A 19,648-nucleotide genomic window follows, 5' to 3' on the forward strand; every position below is an offset into this window, starting at 1 on the left:
GTGGGAACAAATGGTGACGATTCGTCAGCTCTAATTGAATTTACTACCTTGTGAAAAACAAGAGTGTCAAATTACCCATTGTAACTAAAAAATAAAAATATCTCGTTATATTTGCATGCAATAAGAACAAAACAATCGTTACCTGCACTTACTATTGTAAACGTTAAAACTGCTTCAATCTAAATGGTCTCGTCTCCTCTAAAACATGTCCTAAGAACTAGAAGCGACGATTCGTGACCTCTAATTGAATTAACTCCTTGTGAAAAACAAAAGTATCAAGTTACCCTTTGTAATTAAAAATAAAAATATCTCGTGCCATTTGCCTACTACTCATGAAATGCTTCAAAACTCAAGACTCATCTCGTTCATAACTAGCCACCATTACACTGAAAATTATGCACTCTAAAACAACCCAATGTACGTATGTAACTGTCACACTCCCCTCCAAACCGGACTAAAAATCACAAACCGGCAACATACACGTCACTCTTTACTTTTCAATGACCAAAGTCCTTGTGTTTATACATACCTTGTGTTTCTCACGTACCATTTACCTTTACAACAAGAAATTTGATTGGCTGTTCATAGTAGATCCAATCTGATTGGTGTGACATACATACATCTCTCACTCACTCACTCACTCACTCACTCACTCACCCATTGACCCGTCCATAACATACCCGACGCGCCGACTAAGAGGTATTTTTTTTACAAAAAAATAACTCAAAAAAGGAATTATTTCACTTGTTCGTGCTAGACACAATGTTTATGAGCAAATCTGAAACTGATCTTTGTGAGTGATGGTAAAGAAGCACTTTAAACTATTTCTGTTGTGTTGAATATGTTAGTTGACTCGTGATAAGATTATCACGGTACGAACAGCCAATTTAGTGGAGTAATCGGCGATCTTTTTATTTCAGCAAGAACTCCTTGAACGTGTTGGTCCAACTTTTGTCGGTCGCTGTTTCGATATGCTGGAAGTGTGATGTTTGCAAACTCAGCAAGTTTATCCCAGTTGTGTTGAGTCATGGCTTTCAGTTCAATCCCACAAGAAAACATTATTTTCACCCCTAGTCGAGCATTCCTGATATCTGTTGCGAGAGATATTTCTTGACCGCCGGGTAGCATGTCCACTTTGTACAACTGGCAAACATGAATGGTCAATTTAATACCGTACAGTATACAATGGAGGTTGTAGAAATTTACCATATCCTTTGCACAATCCTTCATCTTGAGATCGGTTTTTTTGCCGTGTCCTGTCGACCAGAAGCACGGCTGTTTGTTCATGAACATGTCAATGAAGCCTCCCTTCTGATCTCGAAGCAGATGAACGGCTTGTCTGAATTGTTCGTCCGTCAACATGAAATACTCTGCATGGGTAGTACTTTCATAAACACCTTCGTAGCAATTGCCATATCTGGCGTGAAATAAAAGCCGACCATTTTTCTCCGTCAATCGAACATAAATGACGACCGTTTCAGCAAATTTCTTTCTATCTCCTCGTTTTCCAACCTTGCACTCTGATTCTCTCAGACAAGAAAATCCCGTGCGGCTAGTTTCAGTTACGTGGTAAAACATCGCACAGAATTGAGCTTTGGTGATCGCCAAAGGATTAAATCCTCCAACTCTGTGATTTGCTTTGTGATCTTGAACTGCGCTTGAATTATCGCAAGCTAACCTCTTGTGGAATTGTACAAAACACCAATCAACAGGAGAACGTACCAGAGAGAAGCCTACGACACTTAAATTGTTCCAATCAATGTTGATAAGGAGTACATCGGTTGAGCTTGTGACAAATAGCCGAGATGGAGGCCCTGGACCGATGACTAAATTTTGAGGGATTCGAGATCCTGTAATCAGCGCCAAAACACTTCCCCTTAAAGGAAATTCCACTCTGTCGGAGTTGAAATCTCGCACAATCAACTGTTTCAAGTGATCAGTGCCTATGACAATTTGATTTGCTTGTTGTGGACCTCCTTCCAATTGGTAAATCTTTATTCTGTTATCCCCAATGTCTGAAACAACGAGGCTGTTATTCGGCGCAAAACACACGTCGTAAGGAATCGAAAGCCCCTCTGTAATTCTTGTAGCCATCCAGGGGACGCACTCGTCGACATCCTTGCCGTAGAGTACAACGCACTTTTCACGTTTATTTACTACAGCAACCATTCCCTGATCAGAAACGGCTATTCTATTGCCTTCAAAGTTTTGAAGCATACCTCCGGCCATACCTGCGATTTGACGGATTTGCCGCCGAAGAACAAACCAAGATAAGCCAAGTGCACTTCGCAAGCACAACTCAACTCAATCCAAATAAAATTGAGCGGTTTTCGACCTTTTTGTCTGTCCAAAGTGAGAAAAGAATCTTTCAAGCAAATTTACCACAAACTTTTTGGGTTAAAGAGATTAATAATTTACCGAGAAAATGGTGTTACATCTATTCTCGGAAAACCCTGGGCGGTTCCAAGAATCGCGTGACTGGTACTTTCGATTTCATCACGCCAATGTTTATCTTCTCGCTCAACGTTCAATATCATTTTCGTAGCTAGTTGGCAATCATACTACACCATGCAGTTGGCTTAATTACTCTCTGGTTGCGTTCCTTTGGGGTGATCTGGATCAGGATCTGTGATCCAAGATCACTCTGATCATGGCGCGTCTTAAGCAACCAATCAATCCACTCTGGTCACGGATTCATCGGTTCCTTTGATAAACCATGATCAGAGCGATCTTGGATCACTGATCCTGATCCAGAACACCCCAAAGGAACACACCCTCTGATTTATTTGATCAAAGCCTTTCAGCTTCTTAGTTTTGTCTTTATATGGGGAGTTTTGTCACCGCCTGAATTTCATACACCTCACGTGGTTGCTCACTTGCGTGAGAGCGTTTTGGCTGTTCTGGGAGAACTTCTCATGAGATAAACTTTGACAAGCGAGCAGTGCCAAAGTCAATGAGCTGTCTGTACTGGAGTAAGAATACGAGACTTAATTATAGTACGGGTGCGACTTTCAGTTTCAAACTCAAATGGTTTATAATTTAAGCTGTATCAGGTTTCCATCCAATCCCATTTCAATAAACACTGTACACAGTCACGGTCTTCTATTCACCTGGCCAGCAAATGAGAAGAAAGTACGTGCGAAGGTAATTGGATTGAGATTTGAAAATCGTGCTCGTATTGAAACTGGTGTAACTTTCCGCTCCCTCGACGAACTCTGCACGGGGGACTTTAGGACGGTTTTCATTCAATCCAAATTCCTGTTTGAATGTTTGGAAATTTCCGTTGAAATTCTAAACTTGCTACAGCTGGAAATTTCCGTCAGTTCGTTCGATTTGTTTTTTCAGAATGTCGAATGAATAGTTCACATTTCGGAAATTCGACAACTCAGATTTTCTGGATGCTTTCAGTTTTCAGAGTTTCGGAATCTTTGGCCGAATGGGAAGTGCCCCTAGCTGTCTACCTTTTCCGCACTCTCACATCCCTCCCCTCCCCCCCCCCCCCCCTGCCGCTGCGATCCCTCCCGTCCACTCTGCACTAGTACTGCTCGAGTGAACAAACCAAGAACCACTTCTTGGTGAAGTAGAGTACAATTTTGTTGGTGGTTATCGAAGAGGTTCAGCCGTTTATACATTTTGGTCGTCCGGTGATTTGGTTTCTTCTGCTTTTTCTTCATCTTTAGTTCAGTTCTCGATAATCGATAATTATAAACAGAAACACCTTGAAATTTCGATTTCTTGTACTTTACACCCACACGTGAAAAAAGAAAACAATACCGAAACACTGGAATAATTTAAGTCCAAGTGACTGACAGCACAAGATACTTTTTTAAAGAAAAAATCATACCACAGCTATGTACGTAACTACTATTTAAACCCATAACAACTGAGGTTCGATCATTTTAAAAAAGGTTTTTTTTTCAACACTGAAACAGCTGGCCATAGTTGGCTTAACACGAAAATATCTACTACCTGGGGGCCAGAGGCAGTTTATTTTTCTTTCTCGCCATCGCGAGGAGTGGTGAACCCTTGAAAGCACATAAAAATAATTTTAAAAAATTGGACTTAGTGTAATCTGCCACCTAGTTTTTAAGAAAATAAGTCCATCAAATATATCTGATTTGACGAAGTTCAAGATTAATATAATGGGCTGAATAAATTTGTTTTTAATCAATGACATCAATGTTATCTCGTGTAGAATTTTATGTCTTGGAATGTACATTAGTTTACTGTTAAATCTGTACAATCCACGTAAAGCGAAAACGCTTAGTGACTTCAAAGGAAAAATATCCAAACTATGGTGGTAATTGTCGCCCACAAGGTTTCCCGGTTCTAGCTTAATCGGGTGTCGCCATGGCTTTAGCGAGTGTGTTAACATTCTTTTTTCATGCAAATACTGACGTCATTTGCAAATATCCACTTGGCCACAAAACAACGCCTGTGCTAAAATTCCAGTCTTTAAATCAACTAAACCTTCGAGTACAATAGCGTTGATTCCTGCTGATTTGAAAGCGCAAGTTTTGGCATTTCTTCCCTTGAAACTTGGGCCACATTCTCGACAAAATTTTAGCGTGTACAAAGGGTAAGTACGATTTATTCTGTCCGTATTGGCTTCAATTTCGTAGTTTATAAAATAAAAATAAAAACGTTTGCGCCTTGACGCAAGAGATATTCGTCCAGACAATAGCAGACTCGCTTTTACCTGAGTCTGGGGTGCTTTTATGGTCATGGTATCGACTTCAAGTCTGGTCGTCAGCATACTTTGATTTATGCGTGTGTGTTTTACAGGTTTAGTTCTGCCGGTATGCAATTTTCACGCAGGTCCTTGTTTGATACTTTCTCTAAGAACTTTAGAGTCCGGCGTTTAAATATTTCAGAAGATTTTCTCTTATATAGGTGGAAAGCGTGAGAATTATTAAACGAACTAAGCCTTGAGGAAACATATGGAGAATACTTTATATTATATAACACATATATCATGTGTCTTAAATTTTTGACCATAATTGGTCACGCAATAACGCTTTCTTGCACAAATGTAAATAAGTTTACGTTTGTTGGTCGCAAGCTATTTTGAGCTTTAGTGAAGTTATAAAAAAAACTCAGCTTAAGTTAACGCTTCTTTAGAGTTTCACCTCACTTTTAAAAGAAACCTACATCAAATCACAATCCATGTAGTAGACTGGAATATGATGAAACTTCTTCAGTCAAAATTCAATGCGCGTTGTCTAAAATACATGCACGAACGCGAAGAACGGTTCACGCCTGGGTAAACCGGTCGCCGGCACTTCGCATTCCCCACCGCATTTTTGCCGATGAACAAATTCTAATTTTTTTCCGTTAGACTGATATTGAACTAGAATTAATTTTTTTGCCATGATGTTTTTCACTTCGTCAGAAAAATTTAGAAAATTGCTGGGAGAGAAAAGACGTGTGAGAAATCCACGCACTTGTATGTTCTTGTGTTAAAACTGAACTCCTCTCCTCTGTTAAAATCGGGTAGGTCAAAATCCTGACGTATTCCGAGGCAGGGAGACAAACATATTCGATCATCTACAAATCATCTACAAAATACTTGTTCCCGGAAATCAACAAATGCCCGGAAATGGATACCAGTCTTTCTCTTGTAAATTATGTTTGTGTCCCAGAGGGGGATTGAATACATTGCTCAACACAGTCCCCTTCGAGTTACGCCCATTCTATGCTAGCTGAAGTGGTGAGATTTACTCCGAAAATTGGGATTAATTCACTCGCTTTTCTCCTCCATATTTCACCAGAAGTTGGTAAGACTCTAGAGACAACCCTAGAAGACTTAAAGAATTATTTTGGCTTTTTCTGTGCCACTACCGACAGAGTTATGCGTGGTACTTCGTGAGTCGCGGCGGGCTTATGTCTAAAGTTGTAATTACAATTCACTGTAGTCGAACATTGTTCTTGCACAGATAAGCTCACTGGACTATTATAACACGGTTATGGTTTTTATTGTCCCAGCCAGTCTTAGTGCTGCATTTCGTCCGAGCATCTTGCTGTTTGTCGTTGCAAGTTTGAGAAAGTTCGTAAAGATCGTGACTCTAGTTCTCGTGCTAAATATGTGCTCTTTTAATTTCTACAAAGGCAGGCTTAACCTTCGTCGGTCAAGATATTCCATCAGATTGAGCTTGGGAGTTTATTTCTGGTAAAAAGTGAGAAAATTTCAAGATGCCTAAAGTGGTAAGTACTATTACAAGGACATTTTTGTGGCGTGTCTTTGGTGTGCAGAGTTTGGAGCCTTCCTCGTGCAATTCAACACTAGTTGGAGCGGTATTTGAAAGTGCATATTTGTGTACATTCATTTTCGATTCATCGATTAACAGACACGATTGTTGATTTTCAAAGCTAAATGTTCGTGTCACGACCATGGATGCCGAGTTGGAGTTCGCAATTCAACCAAGTACGACGGGAAAACAGCTCTTCGATCAGGTACAGAGCTTGGAAAATAAGCCTAAGTAACTCAGCTTTCCGCATGCCCTTGGACATTGCATAGTTCAATAACTATTTGTAGATGCCTGCTCAGTTCATACTCACAGGAAGAAAGTTTAATATAGCCTACCTGTTTAATTACTTTCTCAGGTTGTAAAGACCATCGGTTTACGTGAGATTTGGTTTTTTGGGCTACAGTACACCGACACTAAAGGGTTTGAAACATGGCTGAAGCTAAATAAGAAGGTTTGTGTGGAAAGTGTTTATACTTTGATTCTATTAATAAATATTTCGCTCTAGAACTGGAAAAATTAGTTTCATTTCTTTCAGCTTCTGTTGATATATTTTTAAGTATCAGGGATACTGCTGTGTGGTTTTGGCAGATGACTTCTAACGAAAGTGAAGGAGACTGTTTATGTTGGTGTCATATTATAGCGCCACATTTTGAATATGCAAATCATCTGGAGCAGGCGTGGATCCATACCGGTTTCCACCTTTCACGGAAATCGGTCAGATTTTTCCAAGTGGCTCAGAAACCCACGAGAAGGGGGGCTTTACAGAGTTAAAATCCAAAACATTTCCTCCATGGTCCCAGACCCCACTAGAAGCTGGCACCTTCGCTGTTCAGTGTTTTGGAAGTCTGTTACTAGTTATCCAGAGTTCCCATCAATGCACAGGTGTGTGTCTTATAAGCACCAAAATGAAAAACATGCACAGTTTTTTTTGGCAAAGTGCGTAGGAAAAAAGTTCCGAAAATTTTATCAAATTCTGAAAAGCAAAAAGAACCCCAATCTCTTCGGAACTAGGGGGTCCCAATGACCCTTAACTATCAAAACTAGTGGGACCTCTGGTTATCCTAGATCAGCATTAGTGGATGTAGTTGTCACAGAAATCAGCAAGAACCAAACAGTTACATGCTAGTGCATGTTCTCTCTTGTCAATGCTGTTGGACAGTGGTGCTGTATATAATGTATACATTTACATTTACATTTACATTAATTTTAAGGTGTATAATTGTGTGGTTACAGAAAATATCCATACCCATCATGTGGAAGGTTTTTAGGGTGTGTGTGGATGGAATCTCAAAAGCCAGAACTTTTAAGCAAGCTTATGTATAAGCATAGTCTGACCTGGTCATTCTCACACCCCACTCTTATTCAACCATCATAGCTTAAGTTGGCTTCAGATGTTACGATCAATCAGTAATAAACAGTAGGGATGTGTCACAGAAGAATGCCTAGTGTTTGGAGTGGTTGCTTTAGCCTTGACACACTGAATTGTCTAAGTGAATTTTCCAGAGGGGCATAGGCATAGCCTCCTTTGCGGCCATTGTTTGGAGTAAAATACAACTCTCACCCTTACAATGGCTGCTTAAACCTCAACCGCATTCCTTTCCTTTTGATAATTTTTTTTTACTGCAACCACTTTGACGCTTATCAGCAAACAGTTTGCTAAAAGGCAGATGCTGTACGATGGCTTCAATTCTTAAACTTGAATGCCTGTTAGTACTTGTAATATTGTTTTTCTACAATGTTTTGCAATGGGACAACCTTTGTATGGGTGAAACATTGTTTTCTTTTTCAATGTCTGGTTTGCATCAAATTCAGAAGGGGACATCTGGTGCTTTAGCTTGGCGTCACGATAGGACAACTTAGTGATTGGTGGAGGTAGTACTGAGGAAGATAAGACAGAACTTGATGTTGCGACCGCTGGGGTCACCAATGCGACTGAATTTTTCGCACTGCGATTAAATTTTCACACTTTTCACAGAAATACTTTTGCTGGGAACTGAATCTGAGAACTTAGGGGCTAGCTGGCCCCAAGGTTTTTTCTCTCAAAGTTGAGCCCTGTTTCAGAGTGAAAAAAATGTGATTTGGCGTTAAGCAGCAAACGAAGGCTGTGAAGACTGCAAACGAAGGCTGTGAAGGAGACTAGCTTAAGTGGTGTACTGAATACTGTTGGAAATTTCAGAGGAGTGGGGGCGTTATTGTCTTTTAGGGAGGTGGGGAGACGTCTTACTTGGAATTCTCTCCTTGGTACTGCTATGGATGTTTCTGAAATCATTCAGTACCATTTGTTGTTTTTCGTTTATTTTTTATTTAGGTTCAAAGTCAGGATGTCAAGAAAGAATCGCCACTTCAGTTTAAGTTCCGGGCCAAATTTTTCCCCGAAGATGTGTCTGAGGAACTCATCCAAGAAGTCACAAGGGTAAGCAAAGATAATTTTTTTGAGTACTTGTTTTTTTCAATTTAAAATTCAACTTCATTTTCTTATATGGAATTTATAAGATTTAGGTTTTTACTTTTTAGATTCTATGCAGTAGCAAAACTGTGAAAATGTTCATCCAATTGCCTACATATGTTTTGGCCATTATTATTACCTGTAAGATATATTGTCAGGCACAGTTGAAAATGTATGTAAAATTTGTGTGGTGTAAATGCTATAGTTATTTTCACAATTATCCAGTGAAAAGGAGTAGGGATTAATGGAGATTACCATTTATAATCTCCAGAATCATACCTCATTAGCAGTTATTGCATTTATCAATTAAATTTATGTGACAGGCTGAAAATGAAATGTCAAATCTTGATCAATAATAAAGACCTTGCAAGATTCATGTCAATAACTTCCTGAATGGTAACTGAATTTCAGACTATGTAATTTTTCCTTTTGTAGAGGCTGTTCTTCTTGCAAGTAAAGGAGGACCTCCTCACAGAGAAGACCTTCGTTCCAGCTGAAACTGCAGTTCTGTTGGCCTCCTATGCTGTAAGTGGACTAAGACAATTTGTTAATTATTAGAGTAGTTACCTGACTTTTCTGTGAGCAAATAGTCAATTTAAGAGCAGCTAAATAACACAGAACCCTGCTTTACAACCATCTTATTAATACAGCCACCTTGTTATTACAGCTATCTGATTTTTGTTTGGCTGGAAGGGAGCAAGTCATGTCATGAAGCCGTATCCACTTGCTATTCTCCTATTCTCAAAACTTACCTGTATTTAACATTGCTTTTTTCATGTAAATAGCTACAAGCTAAACATGGACCATGCAATAAAGAAATTCACACCCCTGAATCTTTGAAAAATGAGAGACTAGTGCCTGAAAGGTGAGAGAGAAGTGGCATATTGAAACCAGTAAGTCCTATCCAATCCTCCGTAAGAAAAAAGATGGCAGCTGTGCATTTTACCACAATACCATGCGAACCTAATTCAGCCCATAAAGTACAAGGAAAGCCATATTTTTGCAGTGTATTTCCCTGTGCTGATGACATTGTGTCTTTTAGATTTGAAGGTTTTACAACTTTTCTGTACATTTTTACGAGTGTTGTTTAAATTTCTGTGTACTAAGAATTATGGGTAAATGTACCAGTCGCCATCTTTTTTCTTATGGCGGATTGAACAGGTTCCATTCATCTAGTTCCACGTCAAACTTTGACTACCGGTATTAGGTGTTTTTCACTTTACATTTCAATCTAATATGAATTAAATGTTATCATAACGACAACAGCAACAACAACAGCTATTTGTACCAAAATAAAAAAAAAGAAAAGAGTACAATTTCTGATAAGGTTTCTAAAGAACTCCTGTGTAGGTGGAATGGCCACCTATATCACAAACTGACAACACTTGAATTAACTGTTACAGTCTTAAAACAATTTGGGAAAATTCTCAAGGTTTGCATGCAGTTGCATTGTCTTTGTGTCTTTACTCTCATAATTTTGGCAATAAATATTAGCCAAACAGTGTGTGACTTTATTTGAGAGTTGTTGTAAAACACAGTAAAATCCCATGTGTAAGAACCTACATTTCTTCAAGTGTGGCAAAATAGGTTCTTATATTTTGTGGGAGGTATTGGCAATTTAGGCTAAGTAGGTTCTTCATTAGATTCTTAATTTGTATCCAGGAGATATAGTTGTTGCTTACAAGAAAAAATAAATTAACTTGGGTTTGGTCTTGGAATATACACAATGAAAATTTAATAAAAATTTGCAATCTAAAAGTTACATTCCTTGGTTAAGATGATTATCATACTGTAACCCATACATAAGAACCTGCTTGATCATGCTTGGATAAACAGGCTTTTATATTTTGGGGTTTAAAAATGGCAAATGTTGTTAGCAGGCTCTTCAATCTCTAGGTTCTTACACGCAGGTTGTTACTGTTGTTAAACTGCATTTGTAATGTTGTTATTTTCGTTTTAGATTTATAACTAACAAGTTAATAGATGATGTTCCTGGTAGATGCTTGATTTGGTGGGCTGAACACGAACATATGGCAAGGTACAGAATGTGTGGCTCTGTTTTGGTTTTAGGAATAGCCTCTTGCTTAGCCTCATGCTACCTTACATGGGCAGTTGTTATTTAGTCACTGTCAATCTCATAGCACTCCATTATATTGCAGAGAGGAGGCAATGATCGAGTATCTTAAAGGTGCACAGGACCTAGAAATGTATGGAGTAAACTACTTTGAAATCAAGAATAAGAGAGGCACAGAACTACACCTTGGAGTGGATGCCTTGGGTTTGAATATATATGAAAAAGAAGACAAGTAAGATTTTTCAGCTAGTACTCGCCTAGAATATTGTTCATGTTTTGCATTATATTTGAACCTGTTCTTATTACCTAGCATGTGCTCTTTATCAAGACAAGGAAGCCTGGCTGATGTTTTTTTTTTAAATTTAATTAATTGATTTTTATTATGGTTATTACTAGTATTTTTATTACCAAACACATACTTGCATTACTTTCAATACTCTACCTATACCAATACTACCCCTAACTAATAATACTAACTAACTAATAATACCCTACTAACAATACTCCACTTATAAATACAGTACCTACATTACTTGCAGAGCATACTGCTACTGACTTACTGGTTCGTGTTAATTGAACCTTTCCAAGATGCTAAATTTATAGATTTGTTTGACAGCAAATGTAATTATTAATGGTAGGCAGTGATCTTCTATCAAAAGGATGATTCAAAACCAAATATCTCCCAACTGGCTTGAGGAAAAAAAAAAAATTAAAGTCTAAGAACTACCTCACACTGAGCTCTCTCTGAATTTTTGTATCCAGGCTAACACCAAAGATTGGATTTCCTTGGAGTGAGATCAGAAACATCTCCTTTAATGACAAGAAATTTATCATCAAACCTATTGACAAAAAAGCACCGGTAAGTTTTGATGTAACCTGCGATAGAGCCATTTTTCTTACTGGCTGTTAATGGTCTTTCACTTTTCTTGTGATCAAATTTTCAAACAATTTCGGAGATAATTTGAAAAAGAGTATGTTCCCCAAACTCTTGTCTTGGGTGTAAGTAATTTTAACCATGGTTTTCCTCAAGCAACATTTTTAGGCCAAATCATGTCAGTGAGGCCAGCTTAATTAGCTGAATTAAGGAACTGTTTTTCTTTGTGTGCAAATGAGTTCTGGTAGATTTACAAGGCACAGAGTTAGAATGTCCCTTGGTTACATTTCCAGAGGTAATGAATAATTCATGTGGGATATTCACAGCCAAGATTATGATGTTGATTTATTTTTGATAATCATCAGGACTTTGTTTTCTACGCTCAACGCTTGAGAATAAACAAGCGAATTTTGGCTCTCTGTATGGGTAACCATGAACTCTACATGAGGCGTAGGAAACCTGACACAATTGAAGTACAGCAAATGAAATCACAAGCAATGGAGGAGAGGCAATCAAGATTGAAGCAAAGGTTAGCCTTGCATCACTGACCTTGAAAGAGAGATTGCAAACAAAGATCTGACAGTTCTGGAATGCACATAAATCAGGGTTTGAAAAAAATTTGAATTCCAGCCTGCCTTTGGGACAAGTAGCTCTCAATTCTTGCTTGCCCTGGGCAATTCTTAGTTTGCTCTTTTATGATTCATTCAGCAGATGACTTGCCTGATCCCTTGTTCATCAGGCAAGTGAGAATGAAAAGTTACTTCCCCAGAAGGGAAATCTACTCATCTGGGACAATGGGACAGCACTTTTTTTGAGCCCTGACGTTGCTGACAGTTATCAATCCAGGTTTTAACATGGATTATTCTGACTACCTTCTGATTTGGTGTTAAGGAGACTCTGATAACCTTTGTTTCATGAAGGTTGTCCTTTTGACATAATAATGTTATATAATTTTTTTTTTTACCATAATACTGTTTTTGAATTCTATGGGCACAAAAGCACTTTTATAATTTTAATTGATTGTAGGGTGTGCTAAAATCAAAACTGATTTTCTCCAACAAGTAGAAATTTTTTAAGAGAAAATTACACAGACCAACAAATTTCACCATTTTGCAGTATTTGTCTTTGTTTCTATTTCTGGCAACCATTGTTGAATTGCAAGACTTAGAGTGGTGGGACAAGAGAACTGGGAGGTGGAGGGTACAGGGAGAAGATAGAACTTTGAAAGCTTGCAAAGCCCGTGAAATCAGTTAATACTCCCATATTAGTAGCAGCGTTTGATTGCTTTTCCAGCTCTGTTCGGTATTGTGTTGTTCCAGAAAATATCCATACCTCCCCAACGGAAGGGATTTTTTCTAAGACTCCCCCACCCCTCTGGAAATTCCAATAAAGCTTCACACATTTCTTTAAATTTTTTGGTCTTACAGAACCCCCCACCCCCCAGGAAATTCCAATCCCTTCTGTGGGGGGAGTATGGATATTTTCTGGACCTGCACATCGCTGTTTCGGTCACGTACTGGGCTGTGGTGTCACAATTGAAAAACAGAATGTGAACATGTTGCAGGGCTGCCATTAAATTAAGTTTAGAGTCACCTGTGGTCTTGTTCTCCACACCTGTAGCAAACTTGTTACTTTGTGGGTGAATTCCGTCAACAACAGGCAATTACATCCGTAGCATCTAGGGGGGAAATCAAGCATACTCAGCTGTAAATGTTGTAGCTTGTTTGTATACTTTCCTCGGGGTCACGTGCTACTACATTAGATGAGGAGTACAATATTTTCTACAAATATTTTGGGGCACACTGAACTAAAAAGTGATTTTTAATTGGTTTTTATTTCTGGCAAAGCACCGGTTCCAATTTGTATGGACAGACACTTCACCTTTACCTAGCTGGTTAGCTCATTGTTTTGTTGCCTGAGAGAACTTAAATTGTTATGCACAGATAAACTACTAGCAATTTTTTGGTCTTAAATTAGCTTTATTTATGGGAAACCTTATTTTTTTATCTTGTCTGATACTCAGTCAAAAGCTGGAGAAGGAGAAGGCTGCTCGTGAAAAAGCAGAGGCTGAAAGAAAAAGATTAGAGGAAGAGATAGCTCTCTTGAAAGCTTCACAGGAAAAACAAGCAAGAGGTAGAATCTGGAAGTGCATTTTAAAAAATTTTCTGCGTAGGGAACTTGGTTCCTGTTGCTTTTCCCATCATCTCAGTTGCATTAAATGGTTTTCCACATGTCTGCCTGACCAAAATATGTTACTGTTTTTTCCAGTACAAATATATAATCCAAGGTGACCACAAAACTTACTATTTCTCAAAAGTCCCATTATTTACATCAAAACTTGAATTTAGAATCAAAACTGACCTGCATTATTAATAATCTTTATATAGTATTTAACAATTGTTTCATGAGCACACTTTGGATAGGAGTTGGCTATAGTCATATCATATCCAGCAAGCATGTGTGGAATAATAGTTTTATTGAAAATGCCCCAAAGAAACTAAACTGAAATAAAAAATTAAAACGTCCCAAGCAATCATGTTCACGTACACTTACCATATTTGTAGAGCATGATGTGTTTGGGACAAACAAGCCAATGAAAACTCTTCAATTGCATTATCTAATGATCCAGTTTTTAAAAGGTGGAGTTGCTCTCTCATTTTGATTGGTTCTTACTTATGATCAATTGGAAGGCAGATCCATGGATGATGTCATTGACATTTTTTCCTGGATTTCTGGATCCTGGATTCCATGTTGTGGTGTATCTGTTCAGTAATTGATCACAGAAGATGTCAAAATGTGGTAAGAACATCAGTGACACTCGGCTGTCACCTAGTGTGCCACTTTTTTTTGTTCTGAGTACATTTTTGATGTCATCTGTGATCAAGTAATGAATAGACGCATGGCAACGTGGGATCTTTTTTGTCAATTTATTAATTTGAAGTAATGGTTATTTACGGTTTTATGTTGTGTACTTGTCATTGTTATAGAAAAGAGAGAGGCTGAAGAAAAAGCTGCAGAATTGGCAAAGAAAAAAGAAGAGCTTGAGGAAGAAACTCGAAAACAAGAAGAAGAAACCAGACGACAAAGAGAAGAAATTGAGGCAATAAAAAGGAGAACAGCTGAAGATGAAGCAGAGAAGGAGAAGTTGGTAATGTCCAGATGCAAATTAAATATAACAGGGCTCGAAATTGCGACTCACTGGTCGCCAATGCGACCAAAAATTGAGCACTGGCGACTAAATTTTCAGAACTGGTCACCAGTTGGCGACTCAATTGCGTTTCGTCCGATAACTAAAGAAAACCATGACACAACTTTTGTTTTTAAATCTTTATATTAGGAAATCAATCGGATCTGGTAGCTAGTATACAACTCACCTTTCCGTCCCCAGTAAAATAATGTCTGAATATTACAAGATAATCGAAAAATATTGAATGTATTTCGACACGTCAATACTGCGTTCACGGCGCGCCATGTTGTTTCAGCGGCTTCTTCCGAAACTGGGATCACAGGCGCACTTCAACACCATGTGCGTTTCATTTGCTGTGAAAATGGCGGCAGATATACCAATCGGTTGAAGGAATTACATGAGTTTTTACGTGCGGGGTATTAAAATTCAGCCAAAAGGTTAATCCAAACTTTGGATCCTTCATCAGTTGGTGATGTAGGGAAAGTGGATTTTGCCAAACTGTCGGCAGCGAAAAGGCAAAAATAAAGAATGCCATTTTGAAGAAGTAGCAAAGGGAAAATATGCAAGGACCCGTGTGAAAACCACGGACTTAAAATGACTATGGAGACAACCATCACCTTCGGACCAGATACATATCACCTGAGAACAACGGTAGCTTTATAACTAAGCGTTACTCGTGCTGTTGCTAATTGTTTTCGCTCTTCAATCGTGACTTTTCTTGCATGCAAAGGGACATATAAAATCGTGTTTTTTCTGTTGATCGCCAGCTGGCTCCCAAACGAAAAAGTTAATTTTGAGCCCTGTATAAACACTTAGACTCCATATTTTATAACCTGCAGTTTCTACACACTTGTACACAAATTCTACAATAGAGCAGAACATTCTGCTAAAAGAGTTTAGTTACTGCTCTTCACACAATGTAACTTAGATTGTGAAATTTGGATCAACTTCCCTGCTTGCAGTCAGTGGTTGTAGTTAGACACAGATCAAACATTTAAGTTGACATGGACAACATTCCCCAGTTCAAGATTTTCTTTTTTTTGGTCAGTATTTTGACAACAAAAAACCCTAAACCCTTTAGTTAAATGGTTGTTGCTGGAGTCTTTTGGAAATGGCACTATCTAAATAAACAACAGCCTCCATTTGTCGCAAAAAATATGCACAGGTATTTGTCCATGGACATTATCTGTTCCGAGAAGTAAACAATTTTCTGATAGCGTACCTCAAGGAAAGCTGTGAGTTTTGAGGAACAGATAATGTCCAGGGACAAATATTTGTGCATATTTTTCCACCAGATGCAGGCTATTGTGTTTATTATCATTCAAATGTTTTTTGCAACATGCACAGTTTTGAAAATTGGGGAATATCACGCAGTTATTCCCCAGTTTTAGCTGTGGAATATTCAGTCACGTGACATATTTAGACCAATCGCGTGTTAGCAAGAATATTTGATAGGTTATAAATAGTGGCATTATTGTTATTGTAGTCACAAGTCCAATAGATCTTGTTCACAAAATATAATAAAATCAGCCATATGGGAAGTCCAAATGATGACTGAGTTTACAATAAATGTTACATACATACATACATAATGATGTGAAGTATATATGAAAATTTACTGAGAATTTACGGAAAATTTACTGCAATGATCATTCTTCACTTTCATCTACAACTGCAGTTCAAATATGAATTATATCATATATGCTTTACATCATTTCACTCCTCATGGGAAGATATGAATTAATTGACCTTGCTCCCAATGTGTGGCTTCATAGCTCAGTTGGTAGAGCATCGCACTGGTATTCGCGAAGGTCACGGGTTTGAATCCCGTTGAAGCCCTGATTTTTCCAGGCTTCTTCTTTCCAATTGCTTAAATTGGAAAATTTACTGCAATGATCATTCTTCACTTTCATACGGACATAATGTTGGAGTGATTTCTTGGAATTTGATACCTGACCGGGTAATAGAGGCTGACTGCTTAATAGAGGTTTGACTGTAGAATTAAAACATGTTTGTCTATTTTTGAACAGGCCAGGGAAGTAGAGGACCGGGAATTAAAATTAAGAGAGTTAGAGGAAGAGGAGAGAAAGGCAAAAGAAGAACAGGAGCGGGTTCAAAAAGAGGTAAAAATTACACAGTGTGGTAATTTGCTTATCATTTTGAGGCATGGGTTTCATTAAGGGCTGGGCATCAGCCAAATTGACTGGCTGTGAGTATGATTACGTGCACCTGGTTTGATCATTTAGTGGAAAGTTTTTCTTATAAAGAACACGAGACTAACTCATGTTTCTGAAACGACACCCAGATAATACAGTCACTTTGGCATGCCACACTGTTGTCCTTATATTATGCAGGCTTCACTGTATTTAGCAAGTGATTCTGTCCCAATCACAGCATATTAACTCTGTGTGATCCTTTTCATGGCAGTTTTTTAGTTATATTAAGTGTGTCATGTTATTTCAAGCTAACTGAATTGATCTATCAAGGTAGAATGAAGTACTTTCTAAATACTGGCTAGTATTGATAAAGCAAAGTGGCTCTTCTGTGATGTAGTTCCTTTCACTTTTTTTTTAAGCTTGAGGATCAAATGGAAGAGAACAGGAAGCTTCAGGAACAAGCAGTTTCATTGCAAGAGAAAGTAATGGTACAAGAAAAAGTAGAAATGGAAGAGCAACAGACAGCTCTTGAAGCTGAACTCAGTTTGGAGGGCATTGAAGGAGACAGATCTGAAGAGGACCGATTAACAGAAGCTGAAAAGAATGAGCGACAGAGGAAAATGCTTCTGGTACGATTTGAATTAAACCATGATTATCAAAGAATGCCACTATTACATGTCACAGATAACTAGGCATCTGTCATGGTATGGTCATTCATAGCCCTCTCTGTTGTGTTCTAGGAACTTCAAGCAGATCTTGAAAAAGATAAAGAAAGCAGGATGTTAAGTAATTATGACAAACTCCACATGCAAAACCAAAAAGAAGGAAGAGACAAATATAAGACACTGAAGCAGATAAGGCAAGGAAACACTAAGCAAAGGGTTGACGAGTTTGAAGCTATGTAAAGTTGGGGCCAAAATGATGCAGCCACTGCTAACTAAGGTGAGAAAGTATGTAGTCTAACATGTGGAATCACTTAGCTATGCTTTGAAGTTGATTAAGGGAAATTAAGCACTGTAGCGTGTTTGTGAAGCTGATATTATGCTCATTAGCCCTTCGTCACAACAACACTGTGAGTGAGCAGTTCTTACAAGTTGCAACTATTTCCTTCATCCTGAATAGTAATGTTGTTTAAGGCCAAGAAATAACTATAAGAGAAACATCACATATGCAACCTTTCCTCAACATTGCTAACATGGTAAGAGACCTATGTTAAACTTGCCATGGACTGCCTTGAATGGGTATGGAAGAGAATGGAAAAACGATCTTGCTTATAACAGTGACTAACTGGGAATTCCAAATTTATTAATTATGTGACTGTAGTCTTTGTTCTACAAAGTATTTAAGATTACTTGTTTTTCTTTCTTAGGTGCAGTCAATATTGGCGATTTCAAAGGGAGTCCCTCTCAGTTTTACCTGAACCACTCACTACAACTTTAATCCAATGAATAATGATTATTTTGCACATGCAAAGAATTTGATATTGTCTTAATTAGTTAATTTTTGTATTATGTCAGAAAGAGATATCATAATTATGCTGAATAGTGTTTTCTTTGCATTAGTAGAAATAGTTTCCCACTCGTGTGAGGCCATCAATGAAAAGTGACCTTACCAGGCAAGGGTTGACATACCATGTTCCTTGTCTCATTTCAAACTGCAGTGCCTTGTCAGTGCCATGTTGTTAGTTGGCCCTTATAGCATGCTTCAACAACGTTGACACATTTCAAGTGCATTCACAACTTCATACTATGTTTGCTTGTCCGATTTTATCTCAGCTGGGTGTTATTTTGTGATGGCTTGTATTGTTCTGGATTAGTAGGGTATTTTTTTTTCAAACTTGTAAAGAAGGCATATTGTAGTATCCCTTTTGTATGATTGAGTGAAACTCGTTACATTGTACACTTGGTTTATGATTTGAGGTCCTGTCTTTCAATCCAGTGCTGTCATGTTGCCGTTGTTAACACTATTTCATTCGACTCCTTCGTTGTACAACGTGAGATTTTGCTTTATGCCAAACCATTCGAGTACAAGTAATAGTTGTTGATTCAGTCTGTAACAGACCAGTTAACAGTAAGATGACCTGTAGTATTTTACAGGCAGTAAAGATATGAGCGATCACCTTTTCTTAGTAAATATGTAGCTATTTTTCTGCATTATTACCAAGTGAAGCCCCGACTTCCGTGGGCAAGAAGTACATACTGGAGTACTTTTGGCATTGTGATAAAAAGTAATCAATTTAAATAAAATCAACATCTACCTCTAAAGTGTGGCTCAGTTCTGACTTCCTAATCTTCATCGTTTTTGTAAACTTGTTCATTTATTTATGTGCGTGCTTGTTGGCGTGTTCCAAGTGTTTGGTCAATTGAAAGGAATGCTACCTGTTTGGCCCCCAATCGATTTCGCACCCCTGAACGCATTTTAAACTTCCTATTTCGAGTTCGCCTCCACCCTTTTTGAGTTAGCTCAATGGATTAACGAACGAGAAATAAACATGTATTGTGTGATTTTGTTTCATTATGCCAACTAATCTGGGGTGAACTTGATAGCTAGTTGTGTCGGTGTGGGTGCGAACTTGCTGGTTGCGAACTCGCCTGAGTGCGAAATCTCCAGCTACCATTAAAAGTAGCGAAAAAAGGGGGTAAGATAAACAGAATGGGGTGGTT

The 19,648-nt window shown here is 38.2% G+C and overlaps 2 protein-coding genes across 3 annotated transcripts; one reads left to right on the forward strand and one right to left on the reverse strand.

The window, feature by feature from the left end:
• Positions 1–731: 731 nt before the first annotated feature.
• Positions 732–2,632, reverse strand: LOC149117498 (uncharacterized). The gene has a single exon (XM_089283277.1). The coding sequence runs from the start codon at positions 2,227–2,229 to the stop codon at positions 868–870; it is 1,362 nt and encodes a 453-aa protein (XP_089139403.1). The 5' UTR covers positions 2,230–2,632; the 3' UTR covers positions 732–867.
• Positions 2,633–5,674: 3,042 nt separating this feature from the next.
• Positions 5,675–19,249, forward strand: LOC110060420 (radixin-like). 2 transcript variants are annotated; one of them, XM_089283274.1, is made up of 17 exons: positions 5,675–5,777; positions 6,107–6,204; positions 6,370–6,453; positions 6,604–6,699; positions 8,557–8,661; positions 9,130–9,219; positions 9,480–9,559; positions 10,655–10,732; positions 10,854–11,000; positions 11,531–11,627; positions 12,008–12,171; positions 13,666–13,775; positions 14,630–14,790; positions 16,860–16,952; positions 17,405–17,614; positions 17,726–17,927; positions 18,355–19,249. In XM_089283274.1, exons 2-16 carry the CDS (start codon positions 6,193–6,195, stop codon positions 17,888–17,890), a joined length of 1,692 nt encoding a protein of 563 aa, XP_089139400.1. In that variant the 5' UTR covers positions 5,675–5,777; positions 6,107–6,192; the 3' UTR covers positions 17,891–17,927; positions 18,355–19,249. The 2 variants fall into 2 exon arrangements, with proteins under 2 accessions (XP_089139400.1, XP_089139401.1); XM_089283275.1 differs by having other exon boundaries at positions 5,678–5,777; positions 6,113–6,204.
• Positions 19,250–19,648: the final 399 nt, after the last annotated feature.

The sequence above is a fragment of the Orbicella faveolata genome, unplaced genomic scaffold (assembly GCF_042242905.1).
Source record: "Orbicella faveolata isolate gen_17 unplaced genomic scaffold, um_ofav_v1 contig_12, whole genome shotgun sequence".
In the NCBI taxonomy this organism is placed as follows: domain Eukaryota; kingdom Metazoa; phylum Cnidaria; class Anthozoa; order Scleractinia; family Merulinidae; genus Orbicella; species Orbicella faveolata.